Source organism: Eutrigla gurnardus (genome assembly GCF_963514095.1).
Source record: "Eutrigla gurnardus genome assembly, chromosome: 14".
NCBI classification, from domain to species: Eukaryota; Metazoa; Chordata; class Actinopteri; order Perciformes; family Triglidae; genus Eutrigla; species Eutrigla gurnardus.
In genome coordinates this window covers 4551981-4570449 of record NC_139937.1, presented here as the reverse complement: position 1 = coordinate 4570449, position 18469 = coordinate 4551981, and the positions used below count along the sequence as shown (strand labels likewise).

At 42.1% G+C, this 18469-nt stretch overlaps 3 protein-coding genes across 4 annotated transcripts; 2 read left to right on the top strand and 1 right to left on the bottom strand.

Moving 5' to 3' along the window:
- Positions 1-399: 399 nt before the first annotated feature.
- On the top strand, positions 400-5938 carry LOC311024209 (uncharacterized protein). The gene is made up of 12 exons (XM_084026515.1): positions 400-475; positions 770-848; positions 2578-2608; positions 3597-3674; positions 3776-3915; positions 4008-4133; positions 4316-4361; positions 4459-4524; positions 4607-5034; positions 5121-5225; positions 5380-5470; positions 5568-5938. Exons 2-12 carry the CDS (start codon positions 777-779, stop codon positions 5609-5611), a joined length of 1227 nt encoding a protein of 408 aa, XP_083882641.1. The 5' UTR covers positions 400-475; positions 770-776; the 3' UTR covers positions 5612-5938.
- A 279-nt stretch (positions 5939-6217) lies between these two features.
- On the bottom strand, positions 6218-9741 carry rbm12ba (RNA binding motif protein 12Ba). 2 transcript variants are annotated; one of them, XM_084026513.1, is made up of 2 exons: positions 9559-9741; positions 6218-8116 (listed from the first exon to the last, which is right to left on the bottom strand). In XM_084026513.1, exon 2 carries the CDS (start codon positions 8090-8092, stop codon positions 6392-6394), a length of 1701 nt encoding a protein of 566 aa, XP_083882639.1. In that variant the 5' UTR covers positions 8093-8116; positions 9559-9741; the 3' UTR covers positions 6218-6391. The 2 variants fall into 2 exon arrangements, with proteins under 2 accessions (XP_083882639.1, XP_083882640.1); XM_084026514.1 differs by lacking the exon at positions 9559-9741 and adding an exon at positions 8295-8402.
- Positions 9742-10458: 717 nt separating this feature from the next.
- Positions 10459-18247, top strand: tmem67 (transmembrane protein 67). The gene is made up of 28 exons (XM_084026226.1): positions 10459-10689; positions 11163-11251; positions 11414-11504; positions 11730-11829; positions 12611-12674; positions 12773-12844; positions 12932-12994; positions 13167-13321; positions 13432-13540; positions 13671-13754; positions 14019-14084; positions 14189-14342; positions 14554-14674; positions 14766-14871; positions 15062-15118; positions 15237-15335; positions 15430-15528; positions 15802-15888; positions 15980-16079; positions 16168-16307; positions 16406-16546; positions 16665-16745; positions 16839-16955; positions 17050-17166; positions 17270-17377; positions 17536-17638; positions 17736-17878; positions 17961-18247. Exons 1-28 carry the CDS (start codon positions 10485-10487, stop codon positions 18039-18041), a joined length of 2952 nt encoding a protein of 983 aa, XP_083882352.1. The 5' UTR covers positions 10459-10484; the 3' UTR covers positions 18042-18247.
- The last annotated feature ends 222 nt before the right edge of the window (positions 18248-18469 follow it).

The window sequence follows — 18469 nt, the reverse complement described above, 5'->3', positions numbered from 1 at the left end:
GCTAACGATATAACACCTCTATGCCAGCGGCCCCAGGCAGTGTATTATGCATAACCTTGACGTTAGAACAAATGAAATACAACTGTTGTTCCCCCGTGGCCTGAGAAATATTTAACGTTTTCAATACCGTGTTCAATTTTACTCCGGCAATTATGGCGGTAAACGCTGGCCCACAAAACGAGCGCACGACATAGCTGTCCTCACATGTGCCTGAGAAAATATTATGATTATGAGCTAATGAAGACAATACAACATTGTAATTACAGATGTCTTGTGCCCGTCAATGCACATTGAATTTGAATCATTTTGGTAGTATATTCAGTTTTACATAAAGCGTGGGGATGAAATATTTAAATGTCGTCTTTTTTTGGACCGGCAGAACCACCGCTTCCACTTCCCCTCTTGTCATCGTCGTAGCGAGTCTGCTCCTTTTCCGTACACTGAGGAAATCGCAGTTTGCAATCAAATATCTCAGGTGAGTAAGGTAATAATTATCGTATTGTTTCACTAGCAGGGTGTTTGTGATAATCGGCGTTTGTATTTGCTTAGATAGCGTTCACAGCTAGCGCAACGTCAAAAAGCCGTTAAGTTAAGACTCTGCTGGGCCTCAGGTGAAACGAAACAACGCGAGTAAAACCACTTAAAGTATGCTAAATGCAATAACGGGGGTCACAGTTCAATAACGAACAACGAGAGCGTGTTCCTGTATTGAAGGGGAATGACTTGGCATAATAATGTTTCTGATGCGATTTCCTTCTTTGTCCCACAGCGGAGAAATGGAGGCTCAGGCTTCAGACAACCAGCCAGCTATAAATGGGCCGCAGGCGAATCAAAAGAGAAATGCCAGGGTAATTATCACACTCGGATATACACGACTAACACTGCCACAAATAAAACCACACTCGTATTACCTCACACAGACACATACACACACATACATATATATATACATATATATATAAATAAATAAAATGCTGACTGCTCATGAAGGAAACATGATTTCCTTCCTCATATTCTGATATCGTACGCTGTCTGGCTGTTGTGATGCCTGATGAAAGCTGGGCAGCAGCAGTCCTTGGCATGTGGATTTGGTGCAGGTCTCTCTACTCTTAGGCACGGTTGTGTCTGCACTCTGGTTTTTGAAGACCCCACTCAGTGGTGTGGTGCCTCACAACTGTGGCCTACGTATTCACTCTTGCAATTTAAGGGGATTTCTAAGCTCTTGTTCAGTTTGGTGACTTGACGATGCAAACGTGGCTTTGGTGCTCAGATTTGACACGGAGTCTCATGTGTGACGTGACCCGGGTTCTCTGAACCGATGTCGAACTGCAGGCTACTCAGTCTTTACTTCTGAGTGCTGCTATCACGTTCAACACCCACATGACCTACTGTTTAAGCAGGGCTCCGGAGAGATTCTCTTAATGTGTGCAGTACTTACGTTGTCACATAAAATGTAAATCAGCTGCCAGCTGGATCATCACATAAGTGATTACTAAACACTACTGAAACTCAGTGCACAAACCCCCGCTGTTAAACTTGTGAATTTGTTGTATGAGTTAATTAATAAAACATGACGAGGGTTTCTTATTTATTTATTTTTATTCAGATATTATACGTTTATGAGCCACTTGCAGCATTTTGAATTTCTCTTGTGAATTTCATCTTTTCTCATGATGATAGCAAGAGACCCAATATCCAAATTCAAGCTACAAATGTTGCAGGAGCTACCTTTATATTTTTATGCCACTTAGAATTAAAACTGACTCCCTCTCCTCTTTCCTCCTGCTGAATAGGAGGTGTTTTTAGGTGTTTGCTGTTTTCGTCCGTCAAACTTAGGGAATCCAATCCCCCAAACGTACCACGTTGGGTGAACAGCCACAATATAGAACAAGGAAAGACTTGGAAATGCAGCATCTCAATTTCATTCTTCAGGGAAAATGTTCTTGAATATGGCCACTCTATCCTTCTATAGTAGTACTAGTATTCTAGTATTGCTGTTCTATATTCTCCTTTTAATGAGAATCTAGACTGATTCCCCCGACTACATTGATTTAGACGTGTTATGGGAATTTTGGATGTTTGTAATTTATAATCAGAATCTTTGTCAGGTCAGACGTTGATCCGCATCTCCTCTTTTTAACTGTTATTCTATGACTAAAATGATTGCCTGTGCGTAGTCAGGTGATATGAGCATGAGTGCCACATGACATGAGATAATTTCAGAGGACATTATGACATCTGTGTTCTGTACATCTTGCCTTTGTAAGATAGGACATGACCCGTCTTTTGTCTACGGTATGATTCCTCCTCCTTAAAAGGGAGATCCCTGCTAGACTCAGGGTCGTTCCTGCTGACACTGAGCGCTGATTTCCACAACAGACGCCATTTAAACACTTGTCTCTTTGACTGTTACTGCTTGAAGCAGAGGTCATGGAGGTCAGGGAAAATAACGGCCCTGTGGCACATATAATGTGGCGGACATGGACGAGGAGTTCAGCCCTCCGCTAAGTGTCATCCTGTCACTAATGCCTGTATGTGTCTCTCTCCTTCTTGTGGGTTTATTCCCTCCATTGACAGAGAAAGAAGCCGCAGCATTCTGCTGATATAGGTAAGTCCTTTATACACAGTGCCACTGCCCGCGCTGAGAGTTGAAGCTTGAAATCTTGATTTCCCTGCTTCGTGTGTGGTGGTGGCATGTTCACCACTCTTTGAAACTCACACTCTCAGAGATGGGGGCTGTTCTGGTGCTATCCATGGTTTTCATCTGTGGAAATCCAGGTTTGACACTTCCATACATTTTTTTTTTTTTTTTAGAATCTTGCCACAATGTTCCTATTTGTGAACAATTTCAATATTTAGATGGGTTTAAATGCTATATATACTGAACAATGTTAGGAATGTCAACCCATTCTCCTAAGATGTGGCTGCGTTAAAGATCAGCACCAAAGCTCCACTGGTCCCTACTGGACTAGTTTTAAGGCACTTTTTGTGCTGTGGTGGTTGGGTTTTTTTTCACCAGAACATTTTTTTTAACACTGCTGAATGCAGTATTTATTTTTTATTAATTTGCCAGTGTTACACTGGCTTGGGTGATATGTTGTAATATTTTCCTTTATCTGAGTGAACCATATGGCTTACCAGAGTATTTTAAAGTATACATTTTTTCATCCAATCGCACTTGAACTGAATCTGTAGTGCAACACGGAAGTGATTCTTCTGTGGTTTGACTCAGTGAGAGGCATTGCATCATAGGAGCTGGTATCCTGTAGCCCCTTTGGGCCTAAATGGGGGTTAGCTGAGAACTGCTGTTCCCATTCTTCCCCCAAGGCACACGAGGAGTTTGGGTTTCTAATGGTTGTTCAGTTCATATAGATAGAATAGAATTCCTTGATCACCACACACTGCAGGTAATGTAGGAACACAACACACCGTCTTATATCGGTCTCTTCCCAACTGTGTTTCTCCCCAGATATGTATGTAACAAAGGGGCTCACTGAACTAGTCTTTGGGACACAAACCTTGGTGTCTCACTTGTTTATCATTTGTGGATTATTGTAAAGCTTTTGCTTTGTGTTGACCACTGTTGTGTTTTCCAGTATTCTCCAAAGGGGCATCTATCCAGACCATTCCCTCTTTCAGTAAACTGTTGAAGGGGGTCACAGAGTGTGTCATTGGTAAGCAGAAGGGGCTATTTCCCTCGCATTCATCAGCTCTACACCCTTCCCTTCTTGTATGGAATATCAATCCTATGTGCATAATCATCACATGTCTGCAGGTCTTCAGTATGTATGGGAGTACCGTAGCCCCAGTAAATCTGTCCCACCACACTACCAGTGCAAACTCTGCGCCGTCTCCCGCTTGCAGCATGATATGCTTGCCCACGTGAAAGGCTGGAAACACAGCTTCAGATACATGGTGAGTATCCCGGTGGTTTTCTTAATCTGCCTCAAAGGATGGGATATTGCAACATTATTATAAATGTTTGTATTTCTCTGCCTTGTATACAGAAAAAGGTCCACCCTGACAAGGTGACCCATGAAGAGGAAGAGGCCGTCAGAGACCCTGTCGTAAGGAAGGCAATCAAAGAAGTTTCAGCCGAGGTGGAGAAGGCAGAGGGGAGGGGGCAACTCAAGGTGAATGTCGGACTGTCTCACAGACTCGTATCACTGCAGCAGAAACATCTTGTGTTTATCCTCCTGAGCTAGGTCTTCTTATTTAGCTAGGTCTTTTTTTCTAATCATTGGAATGTCTTTGTTTAAGAGAAGATGAAATACAAAGCAGAGGGTTGATTTAAGTGCTACTGTTTGGCTTTTAGGTGATCCTGAAGGAACCCTGTGAAGTACTTGCTTTCAAAGGACTCCGTAAGTCACTCTGCTATGAATGAGTTATGTAATGAAGGATTTCTTGCTGGTTGCTAACCTGAGTTGTGAATTTCTCGTCCTCTTTCCTCTCTCACAGGTACCGCTATTCCTAAAGTAATGCCTCCACCTTCACTGGGGATGGGACCAAAAGGACCACCCTTCGGTGAGTCATTTTTATTATCAAAGCATATGCCGTTTTTCCAATGAATCACTGGATGTGTATTTAAATGCAACATGTCCACCAGGTCCCAGGTACTCCGACTCAAGGTTTCCAGGGGAGTTTCCTCTTCAGGGCGGTCCTCTCTCTGACTATCCAGGGGGCGACTACGAGGAGCCTTGCTTCGGAAGCTACGATTACTCGACCAGGCAAGATTCCCTCGACTCGGATATGGATCGGAGACCTTTCCTACATGGTATAGGTCGTCACCCGCCTGGGCCCGGAGATGGTATAGGTCGTCACCCGGTTGGGCCCGGAGATGGTTTTGGATCAGGAAGTGAAAGAGATGGCTACAGACAGGGTGGACTACTGGAGGACAACCCAGGCAGAATGCATAATGATGATTACCGGAGTAACTTAATGGACAGATCAGTGGACAAGCCGCTGGAGAGGCCAAGCTTGATGGGAGCAGCTCCAGAAAGTAGCAACCTTTCAAATACTCTACTCACTTACCTGGTATGTCTCTCTTCCTGTCAATGTTCTTTTGTTACATCTCTCATTATTCTTCAAGCATACAGTAACACTTGAAAATGTATTTTTAGGATACTTTCCGGATAGAGAATGAGAATGATGCACAGCTGGTGTTGAAGGTCACACAAAAACTAACGGATGTGCTGATGGAGTACAGACTGAGGAGCGTATCGACAGTATGGAGCTCGTTTTACTCAACTCTGCCCTCATGTCTCGAACTAAAAACCAACATGTTAAAGATTTATTTATTTAGTTGATGCATCATATCATTGGTTGATTGAAACGAGTAAAAGTGTCTCCTCATACGTATTCGGTCTTCTTTTTCTCCAGCGTTCCACTCTGAGCAACTTTTCATTGACCCCTACAAGTTTCCCCTCGACGAGCCCCAGGCTGCTAGGCAGCAGCAGCGACAGATTCTCAAGTACGGTATTTGTGGACTTGAAGACAACAGAATGACGGTGAAGAATCTTCCCATGTTTTGACATTTACCGTGTTTCTTGGCTGTCGTCTCTCTGCAGGTTCGTCCAGATACTCTGATGGTCCAACCCGGTATTACAAATGACAGTCCCAAGGTGTGACGACTTGACCTTCCCATCCCTCTGTCCTATATGCACATCAGTCATGACCGTCAAGGACCGTTAACTTTGATTTTGTCTTTAGCTATAGTTTTTCAGTTGCTACCTAGTAGCCTTTTTAATTATTTTTTTTAAACTATTTGAGTATGGGAAGATTTGTAACTTCAGAAGTTTTACACACAATTACTTGTGCATGCTTTCAGCAGCTTTAACTCCACAAATGTATGGCCATTGTTCATTTCCCATTGCCCTGTTTTATTAAAAGTAATGGAGAAAATGTTGTTTTCCCATTTATTAAATTCAAATATGTCCTTAAAATGCATTCTTCCGTTCCTGTGCGACTGAGGGGGATGCCACAATATGTTCTGAACGTAGTCCCAGAAGTGTTCAAGACGCCTCTCCTGCTTAGTTTGATTGGACACATCACATGACTTAAAGCTTCCCAGACGCACGTGAAAGCATATCTGTATATTTCCTCCCGACGAGTTGAGGTCGAGTCTTCCCATCATCATGGAGTCCTGCAGCATAAAAGCCCCAGTAGTTTCAAAGTGGATCATGGTGCAAGTTAGACAGCACTGGACAATTAACAAATGAACCATAAAAAAACAATTTATTCTTAAATTTCTTGAACGTTCAGAAGCAATGTGCTCAGGGATTAAGCATGAATAAATTCTGAAGTGGACAATTCTGTAGGTGAACCAGAACGATGTGAAACTAACTAGAAGTATTTGACCACAATGTCTTCATTTCAGCATTAATCAACTTCCTCAAACTGTTTTTGTCAAGATGTCCTCCATCTGTTTCTCATTTATCAGCGTGAGGAGCACTTTTGTCCCCAGGAAGTCCAGACCGTGGAGTCTCTGAGCCAGTGTGGCAAGTTTTTGTGATTTGAACCGAACCACGGCCTCGCCAATCCCTCTGCCATCAAAGTCGTGCAGCAGAACGATATCATCCTCCCCCACTTTGTATTGATAAAAAAGTCTATTTATATGACTTTTCTGTACATTTGCAGGCATGTTTCTCACAAACAGGCACGTCTGAGCTGCTGGGTCCGGGTTCATGCCTGGTGCTTCTTCTGGTGTCTCAACTGGATTGGATTTCCTCGTTCTGTCCGGTTTCTTCTTTGCGTTGGCTTTCGTACCATGCTTACGGTTCCCATGGTGGGTTTTGGCCAGCATGTCCCACATCATGTTTTTAGTGATTGATGAGACCTGGATGGCATCGGAGCCCACGTGGCAGCCGTTGAGATTCATTGCATACTCGTAGTCCTCAGTGCAGTTAAAAATAAGAAAAGCCGTTTCTGTTCTGATGCCTTCCTCGTCGAGCAGATGTAGTACATTTGTGTGTGCAATGTTTGGACAGCCAAACAATTCCTTTATTTCCGTCTTGGTCATATTTTTGGGTATATTGCCGACCTTGACGACGTACTCCATGGTTGGAGATTTGTTTGTTGTCGAGTCACCATCAGGTCTCGGCTTTTTCGATGATTTAAATGGCATCTGGTGTGCAGATTGCCTCTTGAGTCGCAGTGCAGACATGTTTTTTTGGTTGTGGTTTGCAGTTCCCCCGTGAGGGATTTGCTTGAGTTTCACTCTCTCCCCAACATCAAAAGCAGCTTCACATTCTTGCAGCGCGCTGGTCCACAGCTTCTCGTTTGCGCCACGAACCTCCACGCAGATGGAGCCCAGTGACTTCTGGTTGAAGAGAAGTGCCTCGCATGCATCCTGCATGTTCGCAAACTTTACAAGGCAGCCACGTCTATGTCCCAAGCTAACGTTCACGATCACTTCCTGTACCATCAACCCTTCAAAAAAATGGCAGACAAGCTCTTTTGTGGTGGAGGACGGCAGACCGAAGAGCTGGACGTAGCCTGACCTCGGGTCCATCTTGGGTGTCCTCACCTCGTCAAACGCAACTGTGCCGTGAGCTTTGGAAAAATCAATTCCCTGTTCTGCCTCCTTGTTTTCACTTTGAATGGATGATTGGAGTCCTTGTAGGACAGTGCAAATCCCAAGAAGAAAGGCAGTGTTGGCATCGAGGGACTCTACATTTAAAGGCTGTGTATTTGCATCATCTGGATTAAGGAGTTGTGGCAGATTTGCAGTATTGGGATTAGGAGGACATGCACTCAAAGGTAGCACATTAGCATCTGGAGATGTCGGGGGTTTCTTCACAGTACGCTGCGTGGGGGAGGGTTTCTTCCTCTTTAAAAATGACTCTAGTTTGTGCTCGAGCTCTGCCATGCAGCTCATGTGCAGATACACCTTAGACCCTTTGAGGAAGTTCTCAGTGTACCGCATGGCACGCTGGGCGTCTCTTTCAGTGGTGAATGCAATAAAAGCCTCCCTGAGACTTCCCCCCACTATGTACACTCCACCGTCGGGGATGTGAAGGCCTTGGAAGAACGTGCGAATATCTTCAGTACCCGCCTTCACATCAAGGCCCTGCAAACGCAGGATTTTGGTCATTTTTTCCACAGCAGCAAGTGGTGTCTGGAAAATAAGACAACAGTGGTGAAAAACACACAAAAATCCGTATCATGTAAGCATGTGTGACGTAGTACCATAAGACAATAAAGAAAAACACGTGCAGCAAACGGGAGCGCTGAAAACGAACAATTCAAAAGAAATTAGAAAGTTTTCTGTCTGTGAAAAGCTCTCAAATACTCACCACAGCTGGTCACAATGAATGATAGTTAGTATGTTGGTATTTTTACCGCTGCTGTTGTCTCGTCTAAGTTATCCGTGACTACATGCTGCCTCCCCGCTCACTTCTTCGCCCACACTGTGCGCAATAAACGCTACTTCCACCCTCCCCCCGTTTCTCTTCACCCGTTCCGGCCCTCACCCAGCCCGTCACTGTGTGTGTTGAGGCGCATCACCGCCACCTACTGGACTGGAGTGTGGTCTGCCGCTTATGGCAAGCCGTTTTAACATTTAATCGAACCACACTGCTATCTGTAATTATATTTTAGATATCCATAATAGCATTTCTCCTAGTCAAAATGTAATTTTGGTAATTAATGGTAATTAAAGATATCCACAATACATTCTTACTAGTAAAAATGATATTTTAAGATATCTACAACTTTGATTGTACTAGTCAAAACTAAATTTAAAATATCTAAAAATCCTTAAAAAGTATAAGTGGCCGTTTTATCATTTAATAGCTAGACTGGATATGTATTGCAGATATCTGTAATTCAATTCTTCCTAGTCAAAAAGAACATTTCAGATATCCACAATGACATTCTTCCTAGGCCAAATGACGTCACTTTTGCCATTCATGTGTATTGGGCTTTCAATTTCAGATATCCACAATTACATTCTGGATATCTGGAATGAACATTCTGGATATCTGCAATTGAATTCTTACTAGGAAAAACTCCCATTTCAGATATCTTCAATCCAATTGTTACTAGTCATAATTTTCATTTCAGATATCCAAAATGAAAAACTATTCTGTCTACCTGTCAACAGATATCAACAATACATTTGTGGATATCTGCAATTGTATTGTTCCTAGTCATAATTCTAATTGTAGATATCTGAAATTACATTTCTACTAGTCATAATACGAATTGTGGATATCCATAACGACATTTCTACTAGTCACAATGTATTTTTGGATATTCAAAATGAAATCTTGTCCAACAGTTGGAGACCAAACTTTTATTTTTCATGTCAAAACCGGCATTGTTTGATCATTACAAAGAATGAATTGTTAAAATGCATCCCAAAAAGGTCTAAGTTAATCAAAGAGTTAAAAGTAAAAAGTTAAACTCCATAGTTTCAATGTACAAAAGTACAAATATTCCAAGTTGAACCTTTGATACAAGAAGGCATTATATGGGCAAATCTCATTCATAATTTTAAAATGAACTTATTTAGCTTCAGGTGTTATTGCAAAAGAGTTTGTTCTTGTCTTAACTTACTGGTATATTCTTGAATCGAGTGTTTCCTCTTCGAGGGTGAGCAGCCGTCAAATAATTAACAGGAAATCAATGAAATAGTAACATCCTGTTACATGACACGTTCAGAGTATTTATATTTTGTTATATCTTTGGAAATGTGTCTGTATCTGGCACTGAATTCTAGCCTGCTTGGTGGAGAGCAACTGCGGCGTCTGGCATATAAAATACAGCTGCAAGATTGTTGTTTCCGGCCAGAAGTCACTAATGACTCATCCATCCTGTGGAAAATCAAGTTTACTCTGAAGAAAATAAGCAGTAGTTTCATTAAGCTTACAGATGTTTCTATTTCAGATATCTTTTCACGTTTGAATGTGAATATACTTTTGCAGCTTTTGCCTTAACCTTCCTCCCCTAAAAATTAGAATTAGGAAATTAATTTTGTCTCAAGTTTTTTTTTTTTAATTCCTGGCAGAACACATGTGTTTCCATTGTGTGTTAAGAGGCCTGACAGTTTAACACCACATGCAGTTTGAACTGCCCTTTAAAATTATGTATGAGGCTTCTGCTAGTTACAGTGATAGAGGCCCTTTCTAGATACATGTGATTATTTCTAAACGAATTAAAACGCACAAAGATCGTGAAACTAATATTTTTATTGCTTTGACGTTGCATATTAAAAATAAAATGCCAACATTGAACCAGCAATGGTTTTTTTTATCTATTTTTTTTTACGCAGACATTATTTGGGCTGGAACGTCATGACGCAGGGTGAATAAGATTGTGCCAGAGAGAATTTAGTTTAGGTTTTTTTCTGCCAATCTACTGATCAACACTCCAATCCAGTAGATGGCGGCAATGCGCCTTCAGATGATTTGCCAAACGCCATTAAACCCACAGAAGAAGAAGACGAACAGGATTGTGGGTAAAACGGAAGCCCGTTGTTTACCATGGCGACGGTGACGCCAACGTCTGCTGTTAACGGATACAAAGTGCCTCTAACATTGATTCTGTTCATATACATTGATTTACTGAATTGCCAGCAGTTTGTCATCCCGTTTAAGGCTCCTTCAGATTGTAGTGCGGAAGAATATTTCGATATCTCGAGTCTTTCGTGTGTGAGGTGCGGTTCAAATCAGCGACGCAGCACAACAGGTTGGTTTCCATCATCCCACCACAGCACAAGAACTCATTCACACACGACACTATAACATAAACGGTTTGTCTTACATTAAAACAACTTAAACTGCGAGGTGGTCAGCCAGGCACAAACAAGGAAACCGCAATGAGCTGGGTAGCAGTTAGCTAGGTGCAGATGGCCAGTACGCGTCAGCTCGAAATGTACACGACTGCTAAGGGATAAATGGAAAACACACTGCACAGTCTTTTTGTTTGGATAAATAAGGAGTAAAGTCCTTTAACATACCTAGTTTTAGCCTGCTAGAGCTTAACATGTGTAAAATATTGAGAAAAAAGTAGGAATTTTTAAATGAAAGAAATCAATTCAAAGGCAGAGAGACTCCCTCAATAAGGTTATATAAAAGTAGCTAGAAGACCCATATTGTATAATGGGAACACTGTGCAACATTCTCTGTTATCAATAACACTGGTTTCTCTCTTTTTTGCAGGACTGAGGTGTGTTTGCACAACTGGGTACCAAACTCTCACCACTAACAAGGCATCTGTCACTTGTCAGCAATGTCCCTCTGACAAACCCGTAAGTCCAATTCACCAGGAATGTTTTAACTGCTCATCACTCACATCATACTCTCCTGATATCAGACAGACTTGTCAACTGGTTACACTTTTTACATCTAGTACGATGGGCTGATTCAAAGTTCTGGACGCAGGCAAAGATTATGCTTTCTTGTCATTACAGGCGGTTATTACAGATGGGTTCGGGTGTATTCGCTGCCCAGGCAGTCTCAACGATGAGGGGAAGTGCCAGTGCCCACCAGGCACCATCCTGGGTGAGTCACCAATGACAGGATTATCATTGAAAGCTATTGTAGGCAACTAGACCTGGATGACTGAGAACCTTCACAGACACAATGACGGGATTCAGTTGCAAGAATGCTAATAATAACCAATGATTAATGTTGGATGCACTTGCTGCAAAGTGAACACAATGAAGCAATAGCATAGATTATTATGTATTTAATTTATAATGGCTAAATATGGTCTGTTTTTTTAAGTGGAGAGAGATGTCAATGGAAACCTTTTGGATGAAGCCAGTTGTGAGATGTGTAATGGAAGCTCCCCTGGTTTGTCTGTACCAAACAGCAGTGGAAACAGGTACGTAACGGAAACGTGGATGTATCCAGCTCTATCAAAGAGATTTACACATGAGTAGTTAAGGCATCTGAAGGTATAGCTTTTTCAAAATTATATAATATTGGGCAAAAAACTGACACAGTTGCGTTGTTCCTGCTATCTTTTTGGAATATAATTTCCAACATTTTATACTCTGAACATGAGATGAAATCATCAGGATGTAATGGATAGAGCTCATTAATATATATACAATGCAAATCAATTACAGTACTGTCCTGTGAAATGTAACTTATTTTCATATTAAAGTAAGTTCAGTAGCAAAACAGCATGTCAGCAGTCTAATTTGAGAATGCGGCCCAAACATGCTTGTGGGGTTTAAAAGGCAATTACCGGACAGGAAGGCTCTAACATTTGATGCTATCAAGTTTCATTATGTAACTCAAAACTTGAAGGGAGTATAATGGATTTAAAAACTTTAAATATATGTGATATATCTGTCATCCACTAATGATACTGTAAATATTAAAACAAACAAAAAAAACCAACAGTTTAGAACAGACAGATAAGGACCCTTGCACAATAAACCCACAGTCAAATGAGGATGTGCAGTCAGTGCAGAATCCTTTAATAAGTTATGGATTGTAGGTCTCCTCTGTCTTCGTCCCTCTTTCCCTCTCATAATCGGTTGTCCGTGACCCTCATCATTGCAATGATTTTATTCTATCCATGACATATTTTCCCATTTGCTTGTTCTGACATATGGCTTATAAGTGTTGGAATTGTCTCCAAAATTGTCCTTCAGGTGTGAGAGATGTCAGACTTCCTTCATCAACACCTCCTGTGCGTGTAACCCTCCTAATGTCCTGGTGAGTTCTGCTGACCCCCGACCCTCATACCCTCCTCTAGACACACAATACACACGCCAGTACATGTATCATTGATGCTGGGTATGTGATTTTTGCAGGCAGGAGGATTATGTTTCCCTCCCGGCAGCCTCTCCACCAATGTAAATCCCGGTGTCAACTTTGCTCAGTTGGTGAGTCTCCTTTTCCTCTCTTGCTTGTGCACTTCATTTATTTTTGATGTATTCTGATCGGTGTTTTCTGCTCTGTTCCTGTTGCAGAAGTTCAGCATCCAGTCCGCCTGGTTCGTCCAACATCTGTACTCCTCGACGGCAGCCTGCCTTGTAATTTTTATGCCTCAGTTTGTCGTCCTTGAATAATAATCTTATTCTCGATCTAACATCATAGGAAGCCAGTTCAGTGCTTATTGTGATACAAGAGGATATTTGTGATGTTAGGATGTTGTTCTGTAGTATTGTTGTTAAAGCTGTGCATAATTACGTTGTGTGGTTGCAGGTCTTCTCCAATCTGACAGCGTGTCAGGCTCTCGGGAACATGTGTGTGATGAACATGCACTCCTTCAGCGGCGTCTCCACCGATGCCTGCGGCCTCTTTAACACCATCTTCAGATCTCGAGCTGCTTTGAGCTCAACTCAAGACATTTCCTACTGGTAATCAACACTATCATGGCATACATGTATCAGTCTATGTTATTACCCTATTCTGTCAATGAGTTGCACCCCAGAGTGGACAGTAAGCTCTTTGGTTACTCCGTCTCCAGGAGAGTTAATCTGCCGTGGCTTTACTATGGGGATGAACCAGGACTTGCCAGTCGAGTCCTTCAGACCGATCCTGTTCCCATCAGATTCAGTTTCAGAGGAAGAAACAAGGTACATAACAATAATAATAATAATAATAATAACCTCCACTATGTATAATACAATCATTGTTTCATGATTGTACAAATTGAGCGATGATAGCAGAAATGTTTTAATACGACACATGCCGTTTGACTGACAGAACACTGACATCAAGCTGCTTGCTGCTGTCTATAATGTCAGAGGAGAGTTCCTCAGATGGGAAGAAGGAGGAGGTCATCTCCAGGTAAGATGTCAAAGGAGACGATCAAATTAGATACTGAGTCTGAATATACCAAAGCATTGAACCTTGTTGTAAAATGTGTATAGAACTACTGTGCCTTTGGTAGGTCCACATCCCAGTCGCTGTTACCAAACATTCCCACCATTCTTTCACATGTCAACAACACAAAGTTACCATAAAAGTTCATGTGGTTCATTCAAGTACAAACAAAATAAAAGACCAGTAAATACACCATTCCAACACTTTTCTTCTCTCCTGCTCTTTTAGCTTTGTCCAGAAACTACCACCAAACAGGCAGCGGCCTTCAGCTTTGGAACCGCTTACCAACAAAGTGTGAGTGATTCTTCTGTCATTTGGCTCAGACAAACTCTTGTAATCCTCAGTTGAATTATAAGACGCGTGTGTGTGTGTGTGTGTGTGTCTGTGTGTGTGTGTAGTGTGATCTCTCAGTAGAAGAGCTGTTGGGTACTCATCCCGAGCCATTGTTCTATGACATGTTCATGGATCTTGGTGGAGGAGAAAACAGAAAACTTCTCCCCCTGCCTACACTGGTCTATAACCAGCAATACAATGGACGGTTCATCAACCAAGGTGGGATTCCATTTTTTTATTTGTGGTGTGTGTGTGTGTGTGTGTGTGTGTGTGTGTGTGTGTGTGTGTGTGTGTGTGTGTGTGTGTGTGTGTGTGTGTGTGTGTGTGTGTGTGTGTGTGTGTGTGTGTGTGTGTGTGTGTGTGTGTGTGTGTGTGTGTGTGTGTGTGTGTGTGTAAGCATTTTCTTTAATACACATTTGCCTTTGTACAGAGGGCATGAAGAACTGGTACCTGTCTCGACGCATGTTTGTTGTCGACACTCTGAGTGGAAGAGAGAAGAGCACCAGTTCCCAGCCCAAAGTCATCCGGGTAGCCAGGAGTGTCAAAATCAGGTGAGCTCACGATGTGCACTCCAGCATGATTAAAAACACCTCTTGTTTGTCCGCGGTGGTGTTTTTGATCAAACGTGTGTGTGTTCGGTAGGTTCCAACTGGTTCCACGAACCCAGGAAGGACGGGTATTTCCTCCGCTGATGACTGTGACCTACAGAGATGTTCCCATCACAGACATCAAAACACAAACTGTGACTGTGAGTAAGCACACACACACACACACACACACACACACGCATCTTCCTTCTCAATTAAATTGCAGTAAGACTGTTTTCCTTAGTCGGCTTTCTTTTACTGAGAAAATGACTAAATTGGTTGCTGTCTTCATTCATTTCAAAAACAAGCTTTTGGTCAGTTAATGCATTGAATTCTTTTATCTGTTTCTAGACAACGTTTGCTGTGGAGTATGAGATGGATCAGAATGAGGCTCGCATGAAGACGGATGTGAGTAGGAGTGTGACTCAAACCTTCATTGTTAATATGACAGATTAAGTGGATGGTCATGTGTAATGTTGTTAATGGGAAAGCATCACCCGGGGCTCTGATATGTGTTTGTGTGCAGACTGCTCTAGGTGTGATGGGTGGCGTGGCCGTCCTCTACTCTCTGCTGAAGACAGTCAGCTGGAAGAGGAGGATCGCCTCTCCGCTCATCGATGTGGAGGTACTGCATCTTTAAGATGTCATAATGTAAACCACGTCATACGAGGGCGTAATGTTTTGGGAGTAATGTTACTCTCTCTCTCCTTCTGCCTCAGACTATGCTGAAGTTCTTGTTGTTTTATGCCGGTGATCTGGCCAATGTTTTCTTCGCCGTCACTGTGGGAACTGGACTTTACTGGCTCATCTTTTACAAGGTAAGTTTAATTCCTTTTGGGGCTTTCATTTCTAGAATTGATGATTTTCTTTCCTTTGAGACCTTTTTTAGTTGAAACTGTATTTCTTTTCCAAACACACTTTTCTTGTCTTGGACTTCTGTGTTTTCCTCTTTGCTTTCTTTAGACGTTAAAGGCAAGTCATTTTCCTCCTTTCTCTGATTTCCCTGAACATTTTTTATCCGTGCATAGATTTAGGTGTGATTGTTGTTATTCTCTGCTTCCTGCGGTTCATTTCTGTATGTGTCTGTTTAGGCTCAACAGTTTGTGTCAGTGCTTTTACCACTGCCTGCTCAGGAGGAGCAGTTTGTGACGTACATCGGCTGTGCCTTCGCTCTCAAGGTTTGACACCTACAGCAGTATTTGTTTTTAAACTTGGTTGGGAGCTTCTATTAGCAATATTTTAATTATTATTTTGTGTATTTGTATTCAGGCTGTCCAGTTTCTGCACAAGCTGATCCTTCAGGTGTCAATTGATGTGTTCTTTATTGACTGGGAGAGACCACGAAGCAAAACCAGCAGAACCGTTCAAGGTACAAATCTAGTTATCCCAAGCTTATATTTTGCAGTCTTCATTATCTAGGTTTTTAATTCCATTCTCCATATACTCTGCTGTTGCAGCTGCTGCTGAGCCTAAACGTGACCCCTCTCCGGTCAGCATCTGGAGAACTTACTTTGTGGCCAATGAATGGAACGAGATCCAGACCATCCGCAAGATCAACCCAACGTTCCAGATCATCGCTGTGCTCTTCTTTCTTGAAGTACATCTTGCACCAACACCTGCTCACTGTTTTTTTTTGCAGAAGTTTATGTTATGTCCCTTTTCCTCATTGCTGAAATGTCTCCTTGTGTTGTTCAGGTGCTGGGTTTCTCTAACCTGGCCTTGAGGGACCCCTGGCCAACCTTGCAGCGCTCCTCAGAGGCATACACCCCCCCATACAGCCTGATGCTACGCTACGGTCTGGCAGCCACGCTATGGCTCTGCATCGGACTTCTGCAGGTAAAACTGCCCCCACTTATCTCACCTTCCCTCGCTCCCCCTTCATTTAACCTCTTATTAAGAAATTAGAAAAATACTGTGGAGAGCTCCTGTAAAAGCCAACCACTTGTCCCTACAGGTGATTTTCTTCACTGTGTTTTATGAGCACTTTGTGGAGGACAAAATCCGTCAGTTTGTAGACCTCTGCTCTATCAGTAATGTAAGTAACAAGCTGTATATCTGCCAACATTTTAAACACATTTTCTGTCTGGAATATTTTACAGAAGTGTACTTTGTCCATGTTTCGTTATAGATTTCTGTGCTGCTGTTATCTCATCGTTGTTTTGGCTACTACATCCACGGGCGTTCAGTTCATGGGCACGCAGATACAAACATGGAGGAAATGAACAACAATCTGAACAGAGAAGCTGTACGTACACCGACAGACCAAATGTTAGTAGTTGTAGCCATGTGTTTATGACATTGTTGGTTTCACATTATAGCTCTATTCTTTTTGTTTTTAGGAGTCCCTGTGTGGCCAAAGAGGTCTACTTCCCAACACAGAGGTCCAGACCTTTCAGGTGTCTCTCACCAACTGCCTGCGGTTACAGTACGACAGGATACGGGAGCAGATCGGCAGGGTGTGTGCTTTCTCTGTTGTGTTGGTAGCTATAATGTGTCAAATCAAGAGAAAAGTGTTTCCCCGTTTCCAACTTTAATGGTTGCTTGCCTCGTGTGCTACAGAGGCAGGGGCCATCACGGCTGATGGACACATCCTCACTCAACCAGTTTGAGCAGAGGGCCAGAGGCTACCAGACCATGAACCACTTCCTGGGATCTATTGTAGACCATGTATGTATAACTCACACAAGTACATTGAACGCAGCAGAGTTTGATTGTGTATTTATGTATTGTTAGATTGTTAAGTTTATGAGTTGTATTAATGTCCCTGAAATATATTTTGTACAGACGAGCTTGTTCTGTCTCTGACGTTGCTCTATTTACCTCAGGCACACCCTGACATGGATTATATAGTGAAGGACAAGCTGATGTTTGAGAGGGTCGTAGGGATGGAGTTCCTTGAACCGAGTGAAAAAAGCATCTTTTACAATGGTAACGACCTTTGGCCCAGACAGACTGTACATTTGTTTGTTTACCAGTGTATGCATGTAATGTGTGTATAACGTCTCTTTGCGTTGTCTGAGTGCAGATGAGGCCCACTCCTTCAGTGATGTGCTGTTCTATGGGAACGAGGCCACGCTGCTGATCTTTGACACTTTGTTCTTCTGTGTTGTCGACCTCGGATCTCAGAGTTTTGTCCTTGCGGCTGTGCTTACATGCCTACAGCAAATGGTCTGTATTTGACGTGTATACATTATGTTGACTTCCCTGTGCTAAAACAAACATTTATCTAACACCGTCTCATTCATTACAGATATTTCGCTTCATCCGAAACACTATTGGAAGGAAGAACCTTGTCAGCAAGACTCTGGTGGATGAGAGATTTCTGATTTAAAGTTCCCTGCTAAGTAGCCTAATCAGTAGCTGCAGTGTTGTTGAGTGGCATTCTACCAAAGATGCTAACAACTTGTGTAGCTCTCTTTTTTGTCCTTCTTTACATATACAGTATTTTTGCTACTGTTTCATGCTGTAAATATTTTTTTTGTAAAGCTGTTAAGGTTTTTATTGATTAAACTGATTTGATATGAAGACTTGTTTGATTGTTTTGTAAATAAAACATAATTGCGTCTACATGTTCATGATGATTTGGAATTCAGATGATTAAACAAAGAAAACTCTTTTTGTAAAGAATGTTAGAAGTGATATAAACATTGATATAAACCCATTTAACTAGAGGTTGATTTAAAAAGCCTAAACCCTTTTCTTCGGTGCGTGATTCTAGCGGTGACGTGATGTCATGACGCGTATCAGAGCTCAGCCAAT

Bases quoted from the DNA above. Each gene is read 5' to 3' on its own strand.
- LOC311024209 (XM_084026515.1), top strand. From the start codon at position 777: ATGGAGGCTCAGGCTTCAGACAACCAGCCAGCTATAAATGGGCCGCAG. The intron at 4,362-4,458 runs GTAAGTCACTCT...CCTCTCTCACAG, and splicing joins ACTTGCTTTCAAAGGACTCC to GTACCGCTATTCCTAAAGTA. The intron at 4,525-4,606 runs GTGAGTCATTTT...CATGTCCACCAG, and splicing joins ACCAAAAGGACCACCCTTCG to GTCCCAGGTACTCCGACTCA.
- rbm12ba (XM_084026513.1), bottom strand. From the start codon at position 8,092: ATGACCAAAATCCTGCGTTTGCAGGGCCTTGATGTGAAGGCGGGTACT.
- tmem67 (XM_084026226.1), top strand. From the start codon at position 10,485: ATGGCGACGGTGACGCCAACGTCTGCTGTTAACGGATACAAAGTGCCT. The intron at 14,872-15,061 runs GTGAGTAAGCAC...ATCTGTTTCTAG, and splicing joins TCAAAACACAAACTGTGACT to ACAACGTTTGCTGTGGAGTA. The intron at 16,308-16,405 runs GTACATCTTGCA...TGTGTTGTTCAG, and splicing joins CTGTGCTCTTCTTTCTTGAA to GTGCTGGGTTTCTCTAACCT.